The sequence below is a fragment of the Quercus suber genome, unplaced genomic scaffold (genome assembly GCF_002906115.3).
Source record: "Quercus suber isolate HL8 unplaced genomic scaffold, Cork oak 2.0 scaffold_85, whole genome shotgun sequence".
Taxonomy (NCBI): Eukaryota; Viridiplantae; Streptophyta; class Magnoliopsida; order Fagales; family Fagaceae; genus Quercus; species Quercus suber.
In genome coordinates, this window is record NW_027069550.1 from 253,635 (window position 1) to 278,550 (window position 24,916).

The 24,916-nt window shown below is 34.5% G+C and overlaps 2 protein-coding genes across 2 annotated transcripts; both read left to right on the forward strand.

The window, feature by feature from the left end:
- The first annotated feature begins 4,259 nt into the window (after positions 1-4,259).
- Positions 4,260-6,878, forward strand: LOC111987399 (uncharacterized). The gene is made up of 2 exons (XM_024019121.2): positions 4,260-4,871; positions 6,806-6,878. Exons 1-2 carry the CDS (start codon positions 4,374-4,376, stop codon positions 6,848-6,850), a joined length of 543 nt encoding a protein of 180 aa, XP_023874889.1. The 5' UTR covers positions 4,260-4,373; the 3' UTR covers positions 6,851-6,878.
- A 1,861-nt stretch (positions 6,879-8,739) lies between these two features.
- Positions 8,740-11,736, forward strand: LOC111987401 (uncharacterized). The gene is made up of 2 exons (XM_024019123.2): positions 8,740-9,388; positions 11,496-11,736. The coding sequence occupies exon 1, from the start codon at positions 8,839-8,841 to the stop codon at positions 9,385-9,387; it is 549 nt and encodes a 182-aa protein (XP_023874891.1). The 5' UTR covers positions 8,740-8,838; the 3' UTR covers position 9,388; positions 11,496-11,736.
- The last annotated feature ends 13,180 nt before the right edge of the window (positions 11,737-24,916 follow it).

Genomic DNA, 24,916 nt, shown 5'->3' on the forward strand with positions numbered 1-24,916 from the left:
ATTTAAGTTTAACTTTGGTAGGAATTTATTTTGTATATAATAATATTTATTTAAATGCTTACATGTGTAATATACTTAAGGTTACAAGCTAATAGCCTAATAGGATATAATTTCTGATGAAAATTAACTTATCTATGTTTCAATAATTGATTAATTGACTGAGATAGATTTGTTCATCAATCAACTCATGGCAACTTATGCTATTTTTGTTGCCGTTGGGGGGAAAAATTTAAAAACATAACGTCTAGAAAAAATTTTGAATTTGAAAGAGATGAAAAAGTAATGGCTAAAATCTTAAAAGAATGACTACTCCATCCATGTTTATTGGCTTTATTGCTTTAAGTACTTCTTGTTTTTATGGTGCAAAACAAATAGTCACATTTCTGGGAACATGCAAACCATATTGTCTTTTTTATTTGGGGTTTGAGTCTTATTGTAAGTATGTGGGTTACCGTTTAGGAAAATATCATTTGCAATACTAATAATTGTTTTTGTTTTCTGGGTCCAAAACAGTAACATATATGTTTACATTGATTGCTTCTTGTTTTGTTTCTACCAGTAATACCACAGCTCTGAAAACCCTTGTCTCCATGCACGGTTAAGGGTCTCTCACTGATGTTCATGAATTGCCTTGGTGTTTTTTTCCTCATGCAAGACCATCGGAGAAGCACCCTTTCCTTGTTTGATGGTTTGGACTTTGGCCTATCGTATCTTTTAGTTTTAGGACAAAATTACTGCTAACTAGTAATAGTATTGGCCAAGGGTTGCATTGCGTGAACAAGATGTTATATATATATATTTTTTTTTTTAATTTTTTTTTAGTTTAATACATTAATATTTTCTTAAAAATATTTTTGCACATCCTGACTTAAATCTTATGCACACTTATTTATAAGTATTTTTGACTCTAAAGGAAGAGTAAGTGTTTGTGAATTGTAAGTGTCACTCTTTATTATAAATTTTTTTATTATGTGTATGAGTGTGTCTAATATTGATTGTGTGCATTACTTTTTTTTTTTATAATGTCATTTGTGTGAATAATAATGTGTACGTGGATGATTGTGTGTAAAATATAAATATAATATAACTTTATATAATTTAATAATTAGGAAATAAAGAGGATTTGTTACATGAATGTGTATAGTTATCATGTTGTAATAATTTTTTTGTCATAAAGTTAGAAAAATTCAAGAAAAAAATTGCAAAGTTAGCGATTATTCAAGTATTTGATTGGTTAAGTAAACACGTAGTGAATTATTTTATATATGAATGAGTGTGGTTGTGTGTATCAATAATTAATGTAGAGCCAACGAGTTGAGTTTAGTCATCTAATTTAAACATTTTTATAAAAACAATGACAAATATATAATATTAACTACAAAAAAATAAAAATTTAGACAAATTTAACAAAATAAAATGGTCATAGCTACCTATATTGACAATAAATACTTATAATAAACTATCATGTAATAATTTAAAATTTGAAAACTTGTAAAAGAAAATTGTAAAAATTCATATATATTATTTTTGTCTATAATTCGATATATTCAAGTTCTCTTTTTATTAATTTTTTTTTACAATTTAAATTTCTTAATGACCCCTCTAAGCTAAATTTTTGAAGCGGCCACTGTAACCCGTGGCTAGGTTTGGACTAGAAGTTTCACTTTTGTTCAAGGGCCAAGATCCATTCTGACTTCAAGCTTTGGATTTCTGTGAAGGGCCTTGTTGGTTGTTGCACATATATCCAGAATTTTGTCTTCAATGATTGCTTTATTTTCTATTTTTTTCATATAATGATTATAATCCATAGAATGGCACACTGTTCAATAGTGGCAATTTTACCTGTTACTTATCCGTTGAGACAGATGAAAAAGAATAAAACACAATGTCTCAATCTTTTCTTTTCTTTTCTTTTTTTCCTTTTTGCTAGGAACAAAAACAAAAAAATTTGAGACATATGTTCTCAATCCAATCAGACAAAGTGAATCCAAGGCATGTGCATTACTGCATTATATAAAAGCTACAAATTTGAATCAATACCTACGAGTCTACGACAATATATGATAAACGTCATTTTTTTTGGTGGGATATAATGTAGGAATACAGTAGATTATATCGTTTTTAAAATTTGGAGTGTACGGCACTAATATACCCAAGCCTATTTGGGCCTTGAGCTGCCATAATGTTCAGCCCATTTGGGCCTTAAGCTCCAACCTAACATTTAGTCTATTTCACCCCTTGGCCCGAGCCTTAGACCACTCTAAAGCCCACTGGGTAAGCGATCTTCATCAGCACATGCTACATCACGTCACCTGGATCACGCTCTACGAACCATCCCCTGAGCAAAGAGACAACTGCCTGGGGGTGTCGTCCCCCAACCACCTAATAGTGTCTTAGGGCGTACCACTGCCGAGCAATTCTACTAAAGTGGGAACCAGTTCCAAAGCCACTTGCACCACACCCCACTCCCACCTAAACACCTACTTAGGATTGATGACATTGGACCTCTTCTACCACCAGCTATAAGAGTAATCATGATTCTCCAACTAATTTTGAGCTATAAATATGAGGAACTAAGGAACAGAAAAGGGTTGTTGAAAGGGGGATAATGCTACTTAGTATTGAGAGGAATAGAGTCGTAAGAGTGAGAGAGAGGAATTACTAAGGCTTGGTAGTTGTTGTTGGATCTTTAAGTAAGAACTACCCAGAGTAAGAAATTCAAAACCCGCATTACAAATAAATTGTGAGCCCAAGGGAGAGCGAGCTTGTCAAACTCATTTTGGGTGCACACATGGAGGAATATATATATATATATTCAAAACTTTTATCTCAACTTCTTTCCCCCCTCTTTAATCTCTTTTATTCCTACATTATATCCCTCCAAATTTAAAAAAAATGATGTTTTTCATATATTGTATAGATATTGATTCAATTTGTAAATTTTCTTTTTAAATTAACTTGGAACTTTTTAAGAAATACATTAACCGTTAAACACACACTTTAATTATACTCTCTCCTTAAGCTTAAACACATTACTAACAGGAGCTTTTAAGAAGAAGATTTTTTTGATAGAATTTTAGTTAATGTAGAAATTTGATAATTATATCTGTGGGGGGAGAAAAACCCAGCCCAACTTATTGGGCCCAAGTCTCTGAATGAGGAACACTCTTCATCCGAGGAGATGGGGCCTTCAGTCGGATGCCCACGCCAATGGGGGATGCCTGGAGATGAGCACGCATACCATCCGAGGAGATGCTCATATGTCCGAGTAGTCGTGCGTCCTCGGATCCGAAGAGGTTTGATCAAACACGAGTATGGGAGGTTCAACTTTTATTCTTCTGTTTTTAGAGAAATGTTAACCAATACTCTAAGGGCATTGGTTTAAAAGTTATTTTTAGAAACATTTTATTGGATGAATGACAAAACAATAAATATTGTTGACAGCTTTTTATATTTTTCATGAAAGTGGTGTCAAAATTTTTTATTATAATTTATTAACAATTGTCCTACGAGTATTCGTTAACATGACTTTTTATTTTTTTGGTTAATAAGATTTTCTTTCTTTTTTCATGCCAAACAAAAAAAAAAAAAAAAAAACTAACACAGATCTAAGAACTGACACAAGGCAATTTCCTTTAAAGACTGAAAACAGGAAAAATTTGGTAAATAGTATATTTTTTGGAAAAAAATTCGGTGAATAGCATGCGGCTGAAAGTGTTTAGTAAGTTAGATTGTTTTTTGAAAATCGAGTTTGTAAAACTCGATTTTCAAAAGTGGAACTCGAGTTTAGTAAACTCGAGTTCCAATTTTTTTTTTTTTTTTTTAAATTCACATCAGGTCTAAATCTAATTTGAGAAACTCGAGTTTCACAAACCCGATTTTCAAAAAACAGTCCAACTTACTAAATACTTTCAATCACATACTATTTATCTAATATTTTTTTGAAAAAATGTTGTTGAGCAAATTTTGCCTAAAAACACGTTGCAACTTGCAACTTTTTTTTTTTTTTGAGAATTTGCATCTTGCAACTTTTTCAAGGCAAAGCAATGTTTTTGGAAGAGATAAGAAAGATAATCTCCAAATACAGACAAGATACTATATATAACAAACGAACCCGTAAAATATGATTCTCTATACCGTCTTTTTCAGTATGTATATATACATAGTGATAATGCATAGTATTTAACACCATTATCCCCCATAGGGGCATCATGGGCCCATAAAAAGATTCATAGATCATCCCTCCAAGCTCCAAACCAAGAAAGTCTCCCAGCAACAGCAAAAGCAAAAGCAAACACACCCAAAATTCTCTCTAGGACAAAGCATCAAACACTTCGACTACTATCTACGATTCTCTCTCTTATACCCTAACCATGGCTCCAAAACCGAAACCCCATCTGGGTCTTATCCATACCCTCCTGTTCTTCGTTTCCATCCTCTCAAGTCCATGGCTTTCCCTCTCTGACCCAGAACCCACTGTGTACGAAATCCTCCCACAGTTTGGGCTCCCAGCTGGTCTTTTACCTGACTCAGTCACCAACTACACGTACTCCTCCTCTGATGGCCGATTCATCGTCGTTTTAGCCAAGCCTTGCTATATTCAATTCGATTACATGGTCTTCTACGACACGACCATCACGGGCAAGCTCAGCTATGGCTCTATCACCGGCCTCAAGGGCATTCAGGTCCAGAGGTTCTTCTTGTGGTTCGATGTCGATGAGATCCGTGTCGATTTGCCTCCCTCTGATAGTATATACTTCCAGGTTGGCCTCATAAATAAGAAACTCGACGTGGGTCAGTTCAAGACTATCCATTCTTGCCGCGATAAAGTCTCGGGGAATTGCGCTGGATCCTTAAAACGCTTTCTTCAGGTATAGCACTTTATCAAGTTTTTTTTTTTTCCTGACATATTTCCTATTCTCCTTACCAAAAGCAAGAGATTGATATACTGGTAAGAAGAAAGAAAAATTCTTGAGATTTTCTGGTCTCAAGGGCTCTTGAAATTTACTCTCTATTTTGAGTTATTGGTAATATTGATGGAGATATTAATTATACAATTGTTTAATGTTATACAAAAAGGAAGCTAAGTTAGACAAAGAGTGTGAATATAATTTTAAAAGGGTGCACAATCTTTCCATCTTGTTCAAACTACAAAATAAGGATTTGGGGTTCAATTTCAGTGTTATCATGACCAAACAAATTAATAGGAATGTATATTCTAATCCTGTTAAAACTGATTCCTATACCCTGGTAATAACTATTCTAGTTTACCCAATGTGTTCCAAAATTTAAGTGCACAAGGCTGGAAAAGGATCCAGCTTTTGCATTTCGTGCACATTTCATGTTTATGTATGTGTTGGAATAAGGTTGTGGATTGAGGGTGTAGGTGATTCTCTTGATCCTCTTGGGAGGAATGCAGGGAAGTTTATGAAGAGGAAAAGAATTAGGAGTTTTATGTTGCCTTAATTAAAAGAGATGGTTTAAGTTTTTGGTTGGATCCTTTCATACATTGTCATCTTTTGTATGGTTCACCCGGTATCCACCAATTATGGTGTGTGATGGTGCAACATGTAATTCAATAGGACCGTACCTATGACTCATTGAAGCCCCAAAGAAAGCGTGAGGCAGTCTCTTCTTTGTTATTAAAAACTACGTGATTTGACTATTGAGCATAGTATTCTGCTATGTATGGATGGATGGTGAGGATCATGTAGGTGGAATTTGACTTTGAACCAGAGTAAAGTTCATTCTTTTAATTAGATGAACATAGATCCTATAGGGTATAATATTTATCACACATATGTTATTGATTATTATGCTAATGAAGTCTAGCTCAAATGGCACCTCCCTTTGCAAGAGCAAGGTAGAGAGTGAGGTTGTGGATTCAAAACCTGCTGGCCAACTGAGCGTGAGTGACTTACCAATTAAAAAATAATAATGTTTTTGATTAGTTAATCAGGCAAATATATATGGAATGATATCGTCATTGGTATTTCTCATAAGGCCAATATGCAATTCATATTTAATGCTTTGCATTGCTCTTATTCGATGTACTGTTTTCTTTGTGTTTAACATTTGCCCTTTCAATTCTACTTTTATGAAGACCCTTTTGTCTATATGAGGTTATAATATTCTGTCCCAGTTAAATCTCGGATGTGTTCTGACCTGTAGATTTAACTAGAATGTGTTCTTCAATGCTTTTTTGAGATATTTGCATCATTAGAGTCTTGGTTTCTTAGGTTAAGAAATTCTAAAATAGGGAAAAATTATGCGGCAGTACCAACTACATAGATATGGGAGCCCTGTGCACTGGATATGACTTTACAGGGAAGTATTTATAATTTTTTTGGGGGAGTAGGAGATGGAGGGAACTTGTTATTTTTGAGTTGCAATTTTATCAATTTGGGAACATGGCAAGCAGAGAGTATGAGTAACGTCTGTGTGTATCAAGTTCACTATCAGTGCTTCTTAGCATGTTTTGACAGAGATTCATTAGTACCATTATGCTTTGGAAACAAATATCTGTCAACTGTGATCTCTGTAGACGATTACTTGTTATTTCTGGAAGTTATGGAGATAATGTACAGCTCATATGCCTTGCTCATATTCATTTAGTTTTGCATTGATATAGACTAACAAAAAGCTTTTTACCAACAATGATAATGCTCTACCCTTTTCCATAATCAAGTGGCTTCTTGAATTTCTGTTCTTTCATTGTATCAACTATTGATATGGATATGCTTCAAGATACTGACTTATCCATGTTACTTATAACTTGTTCTCATCCTTGTTTCATTACTTGCAGCTCCCAACTCCTTTAAATGAATATCAGATGCTACTCACCGAGTAGGTGCTATGGGTGCTTTTGCTGTAATATAGAGGGGTGCAAAAAGGTGTGATGCAATTATCTGCCTTCTAGCTGATATTTTCAGACTCAAAAATGACGAGCCTGGTACAAGAGTAGTATCTATGTAGAAGATCTAAGTATAATATGACCTATCAAAAAAAAAAAAAAAATCTAGGCATAATATGTGTATATCTGGACAAGATGTTATCTTACTTTAGTTTGAATGCATTATGGTTTCATCCCTTTGAACTTGTACTGTACTGAAATATCATATTGGGGGAATTACTCCATGTGGTGGATGAACGAGACTGTTAATAAAATTAGATAAGAATTGTAATAATTACAGTCGTAAGTAGGTTCATGTTGCATTGGTGCATGCGGATGCAAATGCTGTATGCTCTTGGATAGCCATGAAAACTTGCTAGGATCTCCAGAATTTTTTATTTTGTGATGGGAAACTCTGGGTATTGAGCCATGACAAGCATGGGATGAATGTGTGAAAGGCCATGGGCCTAACTGCCAGACATTTAGTAATTAACTTGCTGCACGAATTGAAACCTACCCCAAAAATCTCTATTTTTTGGTCTACCTAGTGTTTTGCCACAAAAGCAGTACACCATTTACAACCTTGACCCCCTCCCCCAAATAAACTTGTTTTCCTCCTCTTCCTGCCGTTCTCATAAGATCCCATTCTTTAATTATCAAAAAATTCTTGAATCTCTGCTCACACTCGAGTAAATAACAGAAGGGCATGGCACCTTGGATGTAGACGTTTGGTTTGTAATCTAAAAGTGTTCAACCAAGAGGAATGAAAAGATATAAGGACAATCTTTCTTTCGCTTAAAACACAATATTAAATCTAGGGAAAAACCTGTCAACCAAGAGGAATCAAATAAAATATATCTTCTCAAAAAAATAAAATACAATAATGTTACATTGATAATAATTTCTTAATTCTTCATCCCTTATTCTTCTTTTTTATATTGGTAAAGTGAAAGAAAGTGAGTTTGATATTGTCTAAAGAGCCACATTTTTAATTTTGAGTTCCAAGCTCATTCATTTATGGAAATTTTTTATTAACTGGATCTCACAATAATTCAACCCTAAAGAGCACTAATCGGGCGTCATGATGCTTGTTAACATTTGCTTATATGTATGGTTCTAAATTTTTTTTTCTTGTAAAATATTTTTTAAAATAGTTCATAGATCAATGTTGGCATCCATTAATATATATTAATCATCTATTTCTATCTCTCAAAAAAAAAAAATCATCTATTTCATGAAACTTTTTATAAAAAATTGAAAAAATTGTCAAAAAAGCTAGTCACTTTTTCATTTTTTCATTAAAAATTTTTTAAAATAGTTTATTAATGTATACCCTTGGTTACATTTTCAAAAGCCCAAACAATTCTTTATTCATATATATACCAACTACGGTTCGAATAGGGTTGAAAAAAAAAAAAAAAAGAGATGTTGAGGGAGATATAAAATGTAATGGTAAAATATATAATATACCAACTGCTGTAAGAAAAGTTTACCCAAAAAAAACTACTGTATGAATAGGATTGAAAAATAAAAACTGTAATGTTAGATAATTTGTAAAATATTAAAATGAGATGATAAAATAAATAAAATAACTTTTGAGTATGTAAAAAGAAAATATATATATATATATAAATTCATTATTAGATATATATTGGTGATGAAAGTATTTTAACTTATCCTACGTAGACTTACCTCTACACACAACACGACACGACACCACAAATACGACCCTACCCTCCCTTCCCATACCTTTACGCAAACGCAACCCAACTACCATTGAACTTCATCTTCTACTGCAAAATACTAGTAATGAACAAGTCCTTCCGCTAATTCCCACTTTACCCTTTATCATTCCTTCAAATTACGTCTCTCTCTCACTCACAACAACTCTCTCTCTCTCTCTCTCTCTCTAAGTCAACCCAACTCTCTCTCATCTCTCTCCATCAATGGCTTCTCTTCCTCTCAAACCCATCTCTCCACTCTCTCTCCTCCTACTCCTCCTCACCCTTTTCTCACAAACCCATCTCTCTTTCTCCCTCAGACTCTCAAAACTCAGTCTCAACAACCTTCTATCCACCATCACAGTCAAAGAAACAACCGCAGACGTCCATGACCTCCTCCCTCACTATGGCCTCCCAAAGGGTCTCATCCCAAACAACGTCGACTCCTTCACTCTCTCTGACGATGGAACTTTCACTCTCCAGCTCTCTACCCCATGTTACGTCCAGTTTGACCAGTTGGTTTACTATGACAAGAAAATCTCTGGAAAGCTCAGCTATGGCTCAGTGTCCAGTGTTTCTGGGATTCAAGCCAAAAAGTTGTTCCTTTGGGTCTCCGTCACTGGAATTCAGGCTGACAAGGATTCTGATATGATTGAGTTCTATGTTGGTTCTTTGTCCGAGAAACTGCCAGCTAAGCAGTTTGAGGATGTTCCTGTTTGTAAGACCAAGGCTTGTAGTGGTACCACTTCAGCCACCAACTCTGAGTCAATCTAAGGTGATCATTATATCTGTCTTTTTCTTTTACTTTTTCACTTTTTGTTGAATAAGTTGAATCGTATGTATACAGGATAGGTAAAGTTTTGATCTTTTTGGTTTTTTGTGGGACTAGATGTTTATGAATTATGATGTCAATTTTGGACAATTAGATGGATGATATTCATGCTCACAGTTAAATTGATGATTGTAGAAGTAGAACCAAAGGACAATTATATTTTTGTATGCAAAATATGGGTTGGAAATTTACCTTAAAAAAAGATATACAGATAAAGAAATTAAGATTGAGGATTTCTGATCTGCAAAGATTTACTGGGTATAATGACTGATGTGAAATAGAGAGTAATATATTTGATCCAATTTTTTGACAATGGGAGGGGCACTCTTTTCAATTCCTTTTCTAACTGTCCAAGAAAGATTTTATATTAAAACAATGGAAAAGAGGATAAAAGAAAATAATGTGATACCACAAAAAATGGGTCAAAAACTGGGGAAAATTCTGCTGATCTATTGGTTGGGATCACCATGCTGGTGATTCAAGGATCACGGCTTTCTTATGGTTTGTGTTTTAAGATCCGACAACTAGTAGACAGAGAGTATTTTCAAAACCATGGAGTTCAAATCTCCCAAATGCAAATGCAGTTTTGTAATTTTGACCGTAAAGGGTGCAGGACAATTGGACAATTTCGTTTTCATCAACTGTAATTCAATACTAATAATGTATCTTCTATTTTTGTTGGACAGGGTGGGGCAGTTGAACTTGCAATATGCCTTCAAACTTGGGAATTTGATAAACCTAGAAAGTCCAAACATTTATCAAGCATTATGTTGGCTGTTATTGTAGAATCTATAGCTAATTAAGATGCATACAATCTTTTGTTAAAATTTAATTTTGGTCATCTATGTTTTTTAAGTTTTTTCTTATGTTACAAAATATGTGTTCCATATAATATTCTTTCTCATACCACTCCCTGAACCTTAATTAGTAAATATTTTAATGCATATCTCATGGTTAAAGGCTTTTGCTTGATTCATGTTTGATATATTGATAAGAAGCATGCTCTAGGAAAATAGAGTGAGACATATACAACTTAAATACTGAATACTCTAGAAGTAGCCACTAACCCACCTTGAATTTCCTAAGAACTGGATTTAAAGCTGTCATTTTTTTAACCTCACTTTGACAAAGTTTCCTAACACTATGGCCATCATGCTTTCTCCTATTTGGCAGACATAGATAACAAATGAATACATTATTGCATGTGTATAGGTACCACCCATTGTGGGTGCTTTAGACTCCCATACCCTGCAGTCCCACTCCTTATACTTTCACCGAAACAATTTTTGGAAATTCTTGCTTCTTGTCAGGGCTGGCAAAAGGATGGGTTTTGGATAAGACCAAAGAATGGCACAAATCTTGCCCCTTCTACTTATCCCCAAAAAAAAAAAAAAAAGATTTAAGTTACTATTTAAAAATATGGGAAAACATTGAGCATTTGAGCTGCTATCACATTGTAAATGCTGCTATTGCTTTATCTACTGCTTCTTTAGCTGTTTATTGCCTAGTTGTGGTTATAATATTCTGCAGATGTTATATTGCAGACTAATTCTGTTTGTATTTGAATGTAAAAGTTGCCTATGGATGAGGGAATGGCTCTAGAATCTTTCATATTCTGTTGTAGTTGGCCTTTAGGCAGTGTTTGAAAGAAACCTCAAGTTAAAATAACTTCAAAAAATAATTTTTAATTGAAAATTTCTAATGAGAGTGTGAGGCAAAATCCATAGTTTCAAGTGACACATATAGATAACAGGGGTCCTAAAGCTCAAAATCTGAAGGCAACAACAAAGTTGCGTAGTGAAGTCTTCTCCCATAAGGTCGACGGGAAAGATGTGTGGGGTGGGATGGTAAAAGGCATGTGTTAGAAATTTTTTTACACTTGGGTTATGACACGGTATGTCCACGACACTGAAGATAATGAAACTACAGTTTAAGACTCCTTATAAGGCATATCTAGGTTCAAAAGACACTCTTAAGTAATCCATTTGGAATTTTATTTTTAAGTTGTTTCCAAAGTCTGAAGTTAAATATTCCTCTGATTTTATTGCAGGTGAAGAGAACCTTTACATCTCGATGCACCACCTGCTCTCTAAGCTCTCCAAGTTCAGGCATATGATGGGGCAACATAAGCACATATGTATATAGATTTGTCTGTTTTCATTTGTTGAAGTGAACTGTGCAATTGTTTCTGTGACTACTGAGGTTGATCCATAAATAGATCTCCTCTGAGATCAATTATGAAAATACTGTGCTTGGTTTAAATATTCCAGCTATAAGGCATATTATTTGCATTTATAATTTCTTTATCACTTTGAGGGGCTCTGGTGGGAGTGGAGGGAAGGAGGGGAAGAGGGTACTTTGGAAGATGGATATGCATATTACAGAAAGCATATATTATACAGAAAAAGTAACACTCCTCCCATGGACATTTTTAAAGAAAACCATCATTAAATCATTTAATGGTCACTGGGTTAATTCCGAAGGAGGTTTTTCTTCCATCATTTGACTCTATCTTGTCATCTAGCTTCCCTTGCTAGCATCTGCAAATGAATCTATTTAGTAGTTCAGATGTATGATTTTAAAAGCAGAGCGCTGTCTGATTTCCAAAGGCATTGTTACTAGACCTTCTTTACTTTGCTATCGCAGCAAGCTTACCAATATGAATAAATCCATGCTAGGACTCCTTATATAACTTCGACACCATATGATTCACCAGAAAAGAAAGCTGCAATTCCAAAAAATGGCGCTGAAATGATGAAGCCTTCAAACAAAATAGTCTCCATTAACTGCAATAGATATTACAGAACTCATATTTGCCAAAACCACATCTTATCAAGCAGAGGTCATCATTCCCCCTCCTGGTCTCCATGCTCCTGATCTTCCTTCCCGTTCTGGGCCAAGTACACCTTGTGCACCCAGCAAAGAAATTTCTTACCAACTGCACTGGCTATTTGTATTATCATTTGCATGGTTTCATTACCCTAAATAATATGCATTTATGTGAATATTTGCTATAAATTCTGTAATAAATTGTTCAGCATTTGTTCAGATTTATTCTTCCAACCCTCTTATTAGGGTTCATGGATATGTTGACAAATTCTAGTATCAAAACATTATAATTGTGTTAGGGTTGAATTTAATTCAGAAACTGCTTTAAAATGACGAGGTTGTGATCTTCTCAAATATGTTTAAAAATGACGAGGTTATGATCTACTCAAATGTGATGGATTGATGATCTTTTGCCCATGTCTTTTGCCCCATACTAAAATTTTAATTTAAACTTGTTTCGTTGGAAAGTAGACATATGGGTCTTCAAAACAAGCCCAAATATGACCCAATTTAGATTATGAACAAGAAATGACGATTTGAAGTTGGCATAACTATGTTGTCTTCAAGATTTTGCTTGACCCTCGCTAGAAGCTCACTTGACCAAAACTACAGCAAACAGTAAACCAACTTTGAAGATATAACGACTAAACCTAATGATTCCCTATATAAAACCAATGCTTGTTGTAGAAATTGAGAGAGAGACTACTATATCAAGATTTCTCTGAGTGCAAACTTTCTTGAGTCTAAACATTTTTAAAAAGACCCTCTCCCTAGTGTTCCCCTTGTAAGATCCTTCTAGAGTCTATCCTTCAAATCATTGAGGTTGCATACCCCTTTACCAATGAGTTCAATTGTGAATCCCTCCAAAGAGTTATTTGGAGTACTGGAGTTTTGATTGTTGCGAACGAGTTTGTTCATTGAGGAAATTCAGTAGAAGGATTTCAGGTTCTAGGATCACTACGGTGGGAGGCAAATGGATCGTTTGCTGAGGTTGCATAAAGTTTAGTTATAAAGGTTTTGTAAGTTTAGATTATTGTAATTGTTTCTTCTATAGTGAATTTCCTACGGGGTAGAGCATCCCAAGAGTGGTTTTTCTTTTGAAGAGTTCTTCAAAAGTTTTCACTTGGTCATCAAATTTGTATGTTGATTTTATTGCTTTTAGATTTTGATGATTTATAACCATGGTTAAGTTCTCTATTTTGGAATCAATCAAAAAACTTAATATGTTAACCAATAAATCGTGGTTTAAGTTATTTGGGTGTCAAAATCAGATGATTCATAGCTCTTGCCTTTCCATGCAGAACTTTGCATGTCAACTTTATTAGAATACTCTGATTGACCTGTTAAAGATCTCCAAGCTTGTGTCAATGTTCGACCCAACCCACGAACACGACACAAACCCGACACAAGTTTTTGCGGATTAGGGTTGAGCCTTATCAAGTTTGGGTCATAAATGGGTTGAGCCGAATGCGACACGATAAAAACCGTGTCATAAATGGATCAACTCGCGTGACTCGCAATAAACACGTTTGACACGTCAATTTATTCGTGTCAACTCGAAATGACACATTTAACACAAGAGTCTTTTGGTTGAATATTGTAGAAAGTCAAGTTTATTTGTGATATAAGTACTATTCAAAGTTATTTGGGAAAATGAGGAAAGAGAGTGAATTTCGGCAAAACTGTTGCTCAAATTCTAACAAAAAGTATGAGAGAGGAAAGGTAAATGATGTGATGGGAGGAGGGAGAAAAAATTTGAATTTCGGTAATGAGATTACCGAAATTCTTGCTGCCCAAAATTCTTGCTCAATTGCCAGGTGAAGTGCCTGAAGGAGGAGTGGCTGAAAGGAAACCAATTGTGACAACCAAGTTGCCGAAAATGGGAGGAAAAAAATAATAAAAAAAGAATTGTGGCAACCAAGTTGCCGAAATCTTAGGTAGGAATTTAATAGTAATTTTGGCAATGGATTGGAGGGAAAAAAAATTGTGGCAATGAAGTTGCCAAAAATGAGGGGAAATTTTTTTTTGTGGCAGCCAAGTTCTGAAAGTGGAGAAAATAAGATTTAGGCCGAAAATTGGATGAAAAAAAAAAAAAAAAAGAATTGTGGCAATGGAGTTGTCGAAAATTGCGGAGAGAGAGAGAGAGAGAGAGAATTATCTGGATAAAAAAAATATTTTGGATTCTTATTCTAAAAAGTACACATATTCTTATTCTTTCCGTGTGTCAGTAGTTTTTATGACCGAAGCAGTTTGGTTTGTGTGTATGTCATGTTCTTTCATTTCGTATTGTAAGAATATTCTTTGCATGATTTGCCCTATGAAACAAATAATGATAGATTTAAGTACATTGATTCTTATTCTCAAATAAATAAATAAATAACATAGATTCTTATCAGTGCTAGATTCATGTCCATGCATCAGAGAAAATTATGGAAGAAAAAAATGATTGATGTGCACACTGTAAACAAAGAAAAGAAAACAAAAAACAAAACAAAAAACAAAAAAACAGAGATTCTTTGCAATGAATATATGTTTATAGTTAAGTAATTTATTTGTATCAGTGTCCCATCTTGGTCTGTGTTGTGTTGTATTTGGTCAATTGGCGTATCTAGTTATACAGTTTAAAATCTAAAAATTTAACTTATATGAAACTTGTATCCTATTTAAACGGCACTAATGTTACTGAAGTTTTCACGGTTCTTATTTTCTACTCTTTTTCCCCTAAATATTCTATCAACCTTCTTCTCCACTCTTATTCCCCTCATAATTTTATCAACCATTTTCAATTCATGCATGTCATACATTCTACAAACAACTATAAGGAACAACATTTGCAAATATTTATCCGTTCTTTATCTCTTACAAGGTGAGTTACGTCTCTTAAGTAGTTACTTTTCTTTTTATAATATTCATATTGATATGTTTTAGGGGCATAGCTAAGCATGAAAATCTTGTTTTTGTTAAATTATTTGTTCATGAAAATCTTGTTTTTGTATTATGTGTTTTGCAACATGAACTGATTTGTATGATATGTTTTAAATTATTTGTCCATTAATTTTTGCCTAAAATTTCATATAGCAAAAATATATATCAAAATTGACATAAATTTTCCTTAAAGAAAACCCAAAAAAAAAAAAAGGTTAGTATATGCTCATAAACCTTAAAATCTAAGTTTTAGGTATAATAATAATAATAATAATGAAAATTGAACAATATTAGAAATATTTATCTATTATTGTATAAATGCATGAAAATATTATATAATTTGTCTTGTTTTAGAAGAAGCAAAATAAAAAGTTACATAAAATAATTGCCTTCTTGTATTGCATTTTAATGGTTGTGTAGTATTAAAATATTAATACTATTGTTATGTTTTAGTGTGAATGGCAGAAAAGTTGTTCATTTTTCTCATCCATTCCGGTGGAATAATTAAACATGGCGAAAATGGGGTTTATTATGAAGGGCTACCTCCTTCTATGCTTCCATTAAGCCGGGGTGTAATATTTGAAGATTTATGTGATGGAGTAGCATCCACACTTCATATAAACAGAGAAGATTCAAAACTTACTATTTGAAATAGATTTCCTTTTCAATATCATCCACATCTTGTGATTTACTAGCAAGTTTTGGTAGAAGATGATAATGGTGTCAATGCAATATTCTATATGTTAGGCTACCAATATGGATTTGTAGATGCGAAGTTGTACGTGGGTGTAGAGCCCATAAGAAGCCACCGAGATGTTTTTCCCATTCAATATGCCAACGAAGGACCGAGTGCATCATTTAGTTATTCACATGGCGGGCACTTTCATGATCCATATGCCACTCATACTAGTCATTATTCTAAAGATGCGGCTCATTCCCCAATCAATATTGGTGGCACTGACTATTATGTTTCATATACCCATGTTGCAACTGAGGACCAACATGTTCCTTATCAGCAAATGAACACCAATGATGTTGACTATGATAACCTAACTGAGCATGTCGCACCAGAGACTACTTGTTTTGAGTTTGAAACTTAGTATGAACAAACCCCACTCAGAGAGCTACTAATGATCCCAATGATACACACTGCATAGCTGCTACTACTCAAAATGTGCTCCATACATTATCAGAAAGGATGCGAGCCATGGATAGTAATGACCAACTTGATAATGATGAGGTCCTTGATGATGTTGGAGATGAACAAGAGCTTCCCAATGAACCTAATCATGAAAGCAGTCCAACAATGGCATTCTATCAACCTTCATCACTAAGCTTTTCATAGAACACGTGGAATAATATGATTGATCTAACCCCACCATTTGAAAAGCCCATTTAGAGTACTTAGGACCTTACCCAAGAGTTTTATATGGGCTTGCTTTTTGCTAATAAGGATGAACTACAAGCTGCTTTTAAATAATATCACATCAAGAGGAACCAAACATTTAGTGTAAAAGAATCAAATCTAACTTGTTGGTCTGTAAGTTGCAAACATTGTTCTTGGCGTCTTCGAGCATGCTTCTAGGCTACACATGGGTTCTTTGAGGTTAGGAAATTCAATGGTCCACACACATGTAAAAAGTCCATGCTTATAAACATTTAGTGTAAAAGAATCAAATCTAACTTGTTGGTCTGTAAGTTGCAAACATTGTTCTTGGCGTCTTCGAGCATGCTTCTAGGCTACACATGGGTTCTTTGAGGTTAGGAAATTCAATGGTCCACACACATGTAAAAAGTCCATGCTTACACAAGATCACGATCAATTAGATATTCATATTATTAAGAAAGAGTTGAGGGATATTGTCAAAAATGATCCAACCTTAAAGATTTTTTCGCTTCAACAGACTCTTTACAATAAGTACCAATACTAGCCTTCTTATTTTAAGTTGTGGGAGGTGAAACAAAATGCAATTGGTAGAGCGTTTGGTGATTAGGACAAATTTTACCAATTATTTTCAAAATGGTTGAAAGCTTTGACTGATTCAAACCCGAGCAACAGGGTTATTTGGAGAACATTACCTACTATTGTGCCAGGCTGTAGGATATTCGAGAGAGTGTTCTGGGCTTTTGGTCCATCAATTGAAGGTTTTCAACATTGTAGGCCAGTGATTAGTATAGATGGAACTTTCCTATATGGTAAGTGCAGAGGTAAGTTACTAATTGCATTAACGTGGAATGGTGACAATATACTTTTTCCACTTGCCTTTGCCATTGTGGAGGAGGAAATTGATGATATCTGGTATTGGTTTTTGCATTGTATTCAGAATAATGTCACTAATTGGGATGGGTTATGTTTCATATCTGATCATTACCCTGATATAATTTCAGCAATACGGACTATATGTCAATTGGCACGTTGGTATCATCGTTTTTGCCTTCGCCATGTGGCTAGCAATTTCAATCAACAAATTGGGAATAAAAACTTGAAAGCTATGGTAATGTGGGCAGGTATGGAGAATCAGCTACAAAAGTATCAAATAACCAAGGACAGAATTACTAAATTAAATGCAGATGATAATAAGTATTTAACGGGATTATCAGTGCAGAAGTGGACATTAGCACACAATGGTGGACATCATTATGGGGTAATGACCATAAACTTGTCTGAAAGCTTCAACTGTATTCTAAAAAGTACTAGAAATATGCCCATAATTGCGTTAGTCGAACTTACATACTACTGTTGTGTAGCCTACTTTGCTGATCGATATACTAAGGCACACGAAAAGTTTACAACCGGTGAATTCATTACAACCTATTCAAAGAATAAATTCAATAAATAGGGAAAAAAAAATGCTCCAAAGCATTCAGTTACTATGTTCAGTTATGAAGATGGTCTGTTTGAAGTCAGAACACCAATAAACCCTAACTCTGCATACAGGGGTAATCATCGTCATGAGGTAAATTTGAGGCAGAGAACTTGTAGTTGTCAAAAATGGCGGGGTTTATAAGATTACGTGCTCACATGTCATTGCCATGTGTAAATATCAAAGCATCTCTGCAATGCGATATATCGATTACTGCTACCATTTGGAAGAACAAGTTGCTTGTTATACACTGAGATTTCGCTTGGTTCTAAACAGTGTACATGGGAATGAGCCTGATTTCCTGGTCTTGTATCTTAATGTCCAACTGCGCCATGCAAAAGGTCGACCAAGATCAACACAACTTTAAAATGAAATGGATTTAGGGACAAAGCATCAACCAAAGGCGTTGTGCAGTCTCTGTAGGCAAGAAGGCCATAATAGAAGAACATGCCCCACTCAAATTATGGCTGGCTCCGCTAGTGGTCAAACTGAATGACCTAACATAAGTATTCAATCTATTTCAGTGGATTGGTTGGACCATTTTTTTTTTAAAGGAGTTGGATTGTATTGTTAGTTTGTATTATTTGAAAGAACAAATTGGTACTAATTCCATTGACAAGCATATATGTTATGATGTTTTCTATCATTGCAAGTTGGATTGGGGTGTATGTTTTTTTTATGTGTGTGTGTGTGTGTGTGTATTGTGTATAACACCTTAAAGTGTATACTTTTTATGGAGTGCTTGGGTCATTTACCATGTTTGAAAGCTTCAAATAAGGAAAGAAATCAAAGGGCCACAATCTAAAGAGGAAAAATCAGATTTGAGCGCTAATCAGTTTTGTGGGCGTATCTCTCTCCTCAAAAATCCAATTGACTCAAGACTAGATGGGATGGAACCATGACTTAAATATCTACAACTTTCCAATTTTGAGTTTTTTGAAATTCACAATTTTTGAAAGCCGAAATTAACTCACAAGTTGCTATTGTAAATTTGGACGAAAATTATATGGTGAAAGTTTTATTTTCTTTGACACTTTTAGATTCTATGTTCGATTTGTAGGATTGGACAATTATATTAAATAGATGTATGATTAGATTAATTGGGCACTAATTTCAAATACCAAAATATGTGTATACATTTCTTATTTTTGCAAAGGTCTTGTGATTAGTAGTATAATACAATATGAATACTATCTAGGCATAATATTTTTTGCTACAATGATGCACAAACAATGATAATACTATTAATATATTCTTAATAGACAACCATTTTATATTGATTAGTGATTGCCACGATGGGGTACATGAAGTTTTTGTTGTATTCCACAACATGGAGGATGCCTATTTAGTCGTTGAGGCTACCTTCGTGCTTGCACAGGTACAACCGTCTTAAAAGAGGGACTTTTACCCATGCACCTTGGCTGCATTCTAATATCAAAATCTGTTTGATAATTACCACATTTGTCACTTTCATCATCTGATGACACCTCCTTACCTTCTGCATCTTCTACATCTTCCCCACTATCCTCAATTGAGGCATCTTCCTCAGAATTTGTTATGGAGGCCTCTTCCTCAGAGTTTGAAGCACATGCCCATGTATTTGGTGGCATGCAAAAACCACCAACATGAGGGGATGGTTGGAAAGGTTGTGGTGTGATGAACGAGTCATGTTGTTCATAATTGTACTACCCATGTGGATATGGATTATTGTGAAATGGATTAGACATGGGTTGGCCATCATATAAAGTTGGATACGGATGTTGTGAGGAAGGGGATTAATTATCCTAGTCATAATTGTATTGCTCAGAATAGGATGGAAGTGGCGATGGGTGATAGGAGGGAGGTGTTAAACTAGGTTGGGGATAATGGTCATAGCTATACAAACCCTTAAATCCTTGTCCTAGGGAAGTGGATGATCCAATATGTTGATATAAAGACATGCAGTACTTGCTGACACTAATTGGATTACACTCATTGAAGGTGCACGACTCATTACGGGCGGATGTTGATGGCCTAGCTTCTGTAGAGCTATACAGATTGTGCTGTGTAGAGATGGATGGTCTGACTTCATCATTTTCGCGTTGTCCACGTTGTGTAGAGGTGGACGAGTGGGTTTCAGTAAAGGTTTGCGGGTGCTGTCTTCCTTGGTGCCTCTGTCATCGCTTGAAGTGTGTCACCCTCTCAGTAGGGACGAAGGAAATATTTGTTTCCATCGATAACTTCACTCAACTAAGGCCCTTTACTATTGCTGGAAGGACTTGTATTGCAATCAGGTCATTCCTCTGTTGATTTGCAACAGCCAAATTTAACATATTACTGATCTCAATTTGCTGCCACATAAAAAGAAAAAATATTATTGGTGCAATATTATTGAAAAAGATAAAATAATAACCCAGTTTGGTGTCGTGAATAAATGACCACGTTGATGGTACCATGTTGTGTAGTCTACACTTAAATGGAAATTGTCATCCCCAACTAAATTTTGAGCTCACTCATTCCAAAGTCGATAGTATTGTGCATGCTGCTTATGCCAATTGACACCGGACTTTCTTGTCAACTTTACACTTTGGACATCTTTGCAACAACCCAAATTGTCGCTTGACTCTTTCTAGATGGTAATACTCCACAATTTGGAAGCAAAGCAATGGCGCTATTGTAGTCCATATATGTTTTTCTACAAGACACCATGTATGCAAATAATTATCGTATGGTGTCCAAACAACTTGCAATTCCAATTACAATAACTATGTTATAATTGATCAAGACAATAATAAAACTAGTAAATTAACCATTGATGCATTGTGACAACATATATTACCTGTTGATTATGATGTGTGTTGTGATTAGAACTGTACGCATGTAGAACATGCATTGGTGTGTGAGTAAGACTGTGTTTGGTTCCCGTAAAATATTTTTCGGAAAATAGATATTTTCCGGAAAAGAAAAATATTTTCAAGTGTTTGGTTGTATTATAAAAATTGTTGTGAAAAATATTTTCATATGTTTTGTTCTATTCTGAAAATACTATTTTTCTACAAATTTTTCACATTTTCTCAGCTATTTTCTCAGCATTCAAACAAATTTTATTACAAAAAATTTCAAAACCACAGCCAATTCAACAACAAATTCTGGCAATCAAAAGTCACCACCACCAAAACATCACCACCACACCACCACAACAACAACAACAATCAAACTTTAAAAAAACAAAACTAAGAGATCGAGGAAGAGAGAGCGATGGGTCTGGGTCTGGGTCTAGGTCGACAACGAGGTCGAGGTTCGTGGAAAGGCGAGATCGAGGAGGCGATGGGTTTGGGTCTAGGTCGAGCAGTGTTGGAGCGATCGGCGTGGTGCTGCGATTTCCCTTTGATTGATCGGTGCGGTGCTGCGATCGGCGTGAGACTGGTGCGATCGTCAAACTCGGAGTGAGCTGAGTTCTCTCTTCTTTCTCTTGTTCTCTCTCTCTTTTGCGTTTTCTGGAAATGGTTTGAAGTGAAAATAAAACTGTAAAACCATTTCCGGGTCAAAGCAACATTTTGCACGGTCAAATGAAAATGATTTCTGGAAAATGCTATTTTCAAAACCAACCAAACAGCCTATTTTAGAAAAAATGATTTCCTGAAATCATTTTCACCCAAAACAAACGTAGCCTAAAAGTTCTCCTTGTCTCCCACCTAAACACAATTAATGATTGCCACTTATTTTCGGGTTTGGAATGTATCAAGGATAAACATTACAATATACAATGTTGTATAGAAATAGAAAGTAAATATCATATATACTTGCAACTGTATGGGTCGTCACCATTTAAATTCGTTGCATTTATTGGAATTGGGGTCTGATATGGAAGATGCTCCTAGGCCCATAATTTTAATATGAGAACAAGGCCTGCAACCTCCGTGCTTTTTTTAATAGTAGCAGTACACAACTCTTTATAAAGGAAAGCAAGTGTGGCACTATCCCAGCTATATTCCCTAACTACACCAAAGTCAGCTAACAGCTGGAGAAAGCAACAATGCAATCTAATTTGGCTCTTATTTCCAAATAGTAAAGCCAAAACTTGGAACATGTATGCCCTAGCATACTATTGGATTGTCACAGCATTGGCACCCTCTGATAGGTTTAAGAATGTATTCCTTACCCAGGTTATTTTGAAGCCACCATATTCCAATGTTATTGCAAGTGGTGTATAACCCCAAGTAAATTCTAACAAACTGTTCCCTAGTCCAAATTAGTGGGCCCGCACACAGCATTGCCATCAATAGGTAATAACAAACTGTTCCCCAGTCCAAATTAGTGGGCCCGCACACAGCATTGCCATCAATAGGTAATCTTGTAATGATTGCTATATCTTATAGAGTGATCGACATTTCACAAGTAAGTAGGTGAAATGTATGGGTTTCAGATCGCCACCGTTCCACCAAAGAAGTGGTAAGATCCTAGTCAAGATCTATATGTGGCATGCAGGTAACATGGTATAGTTTACACTGATGCAAATATAGGGTGATAAACTCGCCTAACTCCCGGGTGGGGGAGGGGGGGGGTTCAAACAGTTGGGGTTGCACTCATAAGGTGGAAACTTGAAATTTAAAAAAAAAATGTACAATGTTATATTGCTAATGTTGAAATTATTTTCATGTAAATTGAATAATTGTAGATATTATTAGGACATTAATAAATTTTGATCTCGCAATCTACATTGCCTTCCATTGCATCATTAGAGATGTGATATTATTGTTGGGTTAGCAGAGAAGGATCAAATGGCCCAGGCTCCATTTTAAATATATCCTACATTAAAAGCTACAATGAGTTAAACCATGCAACATTCATTACCTCTATATTAGTAGGATATTATCTATAAATCAAACTAAATTAACCTTCTTTTTTCTTTTTTTTTTTGGACTGAGATAACCTCTATGACATTAATGAATTGACAATAAAGTACTATTAAGATGTTGTCAACCCTAAATTAAATAAAATATAAGAAATTAATCATAATCATACTCATACTCATACTCATAATTGGAATGAAATCTACCCTAATTATCGTATTCTTAAATTCATAAACACATAATATAAAGTATAGTGTAAGTGAAGTTTTCACAATATCTTTAATACATAAACACTGAGATTAAAGAATTACAATATTTGAAGGTATATTTTTTACAAACCATCTATAAAAAATAAAAATAAAAAATTACAAAACTAAGAAAATAATTTCCAATTAAATTAGGGGGCTAAGAAGCTTACTACAATCGCAATACGAAGTGAAGGAATGTAAGAATTATAGAGTGATACTTGCAAGAAAAGAAAGAAAGAACAAACAAAAAAACACAATCAGATAATCATAAATATCTTCTAAAAGAAATATAATCCTAAATAAAAACAAAAGAACAATAATAAAAAATAATAAAATTAATATATAGTGACTACTACAATTTTTTATGCTAAATATTAAATATAACTTACAATGCTTGTAGTTCATAATAAAATTGAAAGAAACTCAAATAAAGGATTTATGAAGCAAAATTTTTAATAATAATAATAATTATAGTTTTAGCAAAAATAATCATACACACAATAATTAGTACTAACTATAATATAACCATATATAATATATACAATATATTAGCGTATAATATTTATAAAGCATATAATTAATTTTCATTTCCCAACTTGTAACCACCCTATAAAGTAAAGATTCAAGAAACTTAATAAATTTTTATACCAACTAAACTTTAAAGAAAAAGAAACACAAATGTGTGATTTATTGTACTAAATAAAAATTGTAGGGGTATTGGGCCTAGAAGCTCATTATCTGTGTATATATTGGGCTTGGGGCCCAATCCAAAGACGAAACGTTGTCCGAAGAGAAGAAAACATTGTCAAAGGGGTTCATGTTAGTAAATGAAGAAGTTAGTTTCGGTCATAAAGGCCCAGAAGGGTAGGCCGAGGATGAATGCCTCCTCGGCTAACCAAAACCGAGGTCCAAAGAAGTGGTCTGCCGTCCAAGGGAACATTCCAGGAAGTCCTGTAGGAACGGATAAGCATTACAGAAACCTAGGACAAGGGGGAAGTCCTAAAATATCTAAGGAGAAGGCTGCTACCACTGCATTGAATGCTCTGCAAGTAACTTTCTAACTGCATTAATGTGGAGAAGACCACTGAACAGGCAGCATTGGCTTCCCCAACGCACAGAGGGCCTGAGAGGGTGTCTGATGGGACAAGCACTCAAGTAGTAGCTTGGATGATCAACAAGTGAAGAATCAAGATTGTCTAAAGAGAGCTATATAATGGAAGAGACCCTCTACTGTACAGGGATTAAAACGAAGAGAAAAACACTGTAGCATCAAGAACTGACTTTGTAATCAAACCTGAAAGAGATATATAAGAACCAATCTCCTCGAACTTTGCCGAGGACGATTTTCTTCAATTTAAGCTTGTTTATCTTCATTCTTTTGTCTTCAAGATCTACCTTATTTGTTGTTTGATTTACTAAAACCCAGTTTTTCCAACCCACTCTCTACAAATTCATTATTTTGGACTTCTTGGCCCTGAGTCCATCTCTCTTTTGAGCTAGGGACTCAAATCTAGTCCTTACAAAAATAATAATAATAATACACGTACATATCTTTATTATAAACCAGCAAACATATTATGCAATATATTTTGTCCAAGTAATAGATCTAATAATTGATAATAACAAAGTAAAATTGATTATAAAAAGATCACAATAATACAATTTATTACAATTTTTGTGGTCATATAATAATAATAACAATAAAGAATATTAAATAATTTCAAAATTAACAAAACACATACATAAATTTAATTAGAGAGTCGAGATGCTTAC

Excerpts from the sequence above, each read along its gene's own strand:
- LOC111987399 (XM_024019121.2), top strand. The coding sequence starts at position 4,374 with ATGGCTCCAAAACCGAAACCCCATCTGGGTCTTATCCATACCCTCCTG. Across the intron at positions 4,872-6,805 it reads CCTTAAAACGCTTTCTTCAG|CTCCCAACTCCTTTAAATGA; the intron begins GTATAGCACTTT and ends CATTACTTGCAG.
- LOC111987401 (XM_024019123.2), top strand. The coding sequence starts at position 8,839 with ATGGCTTCTCTTCCTCTCAAACCCATCTCTCCACTCTCTCTCCTCCTA.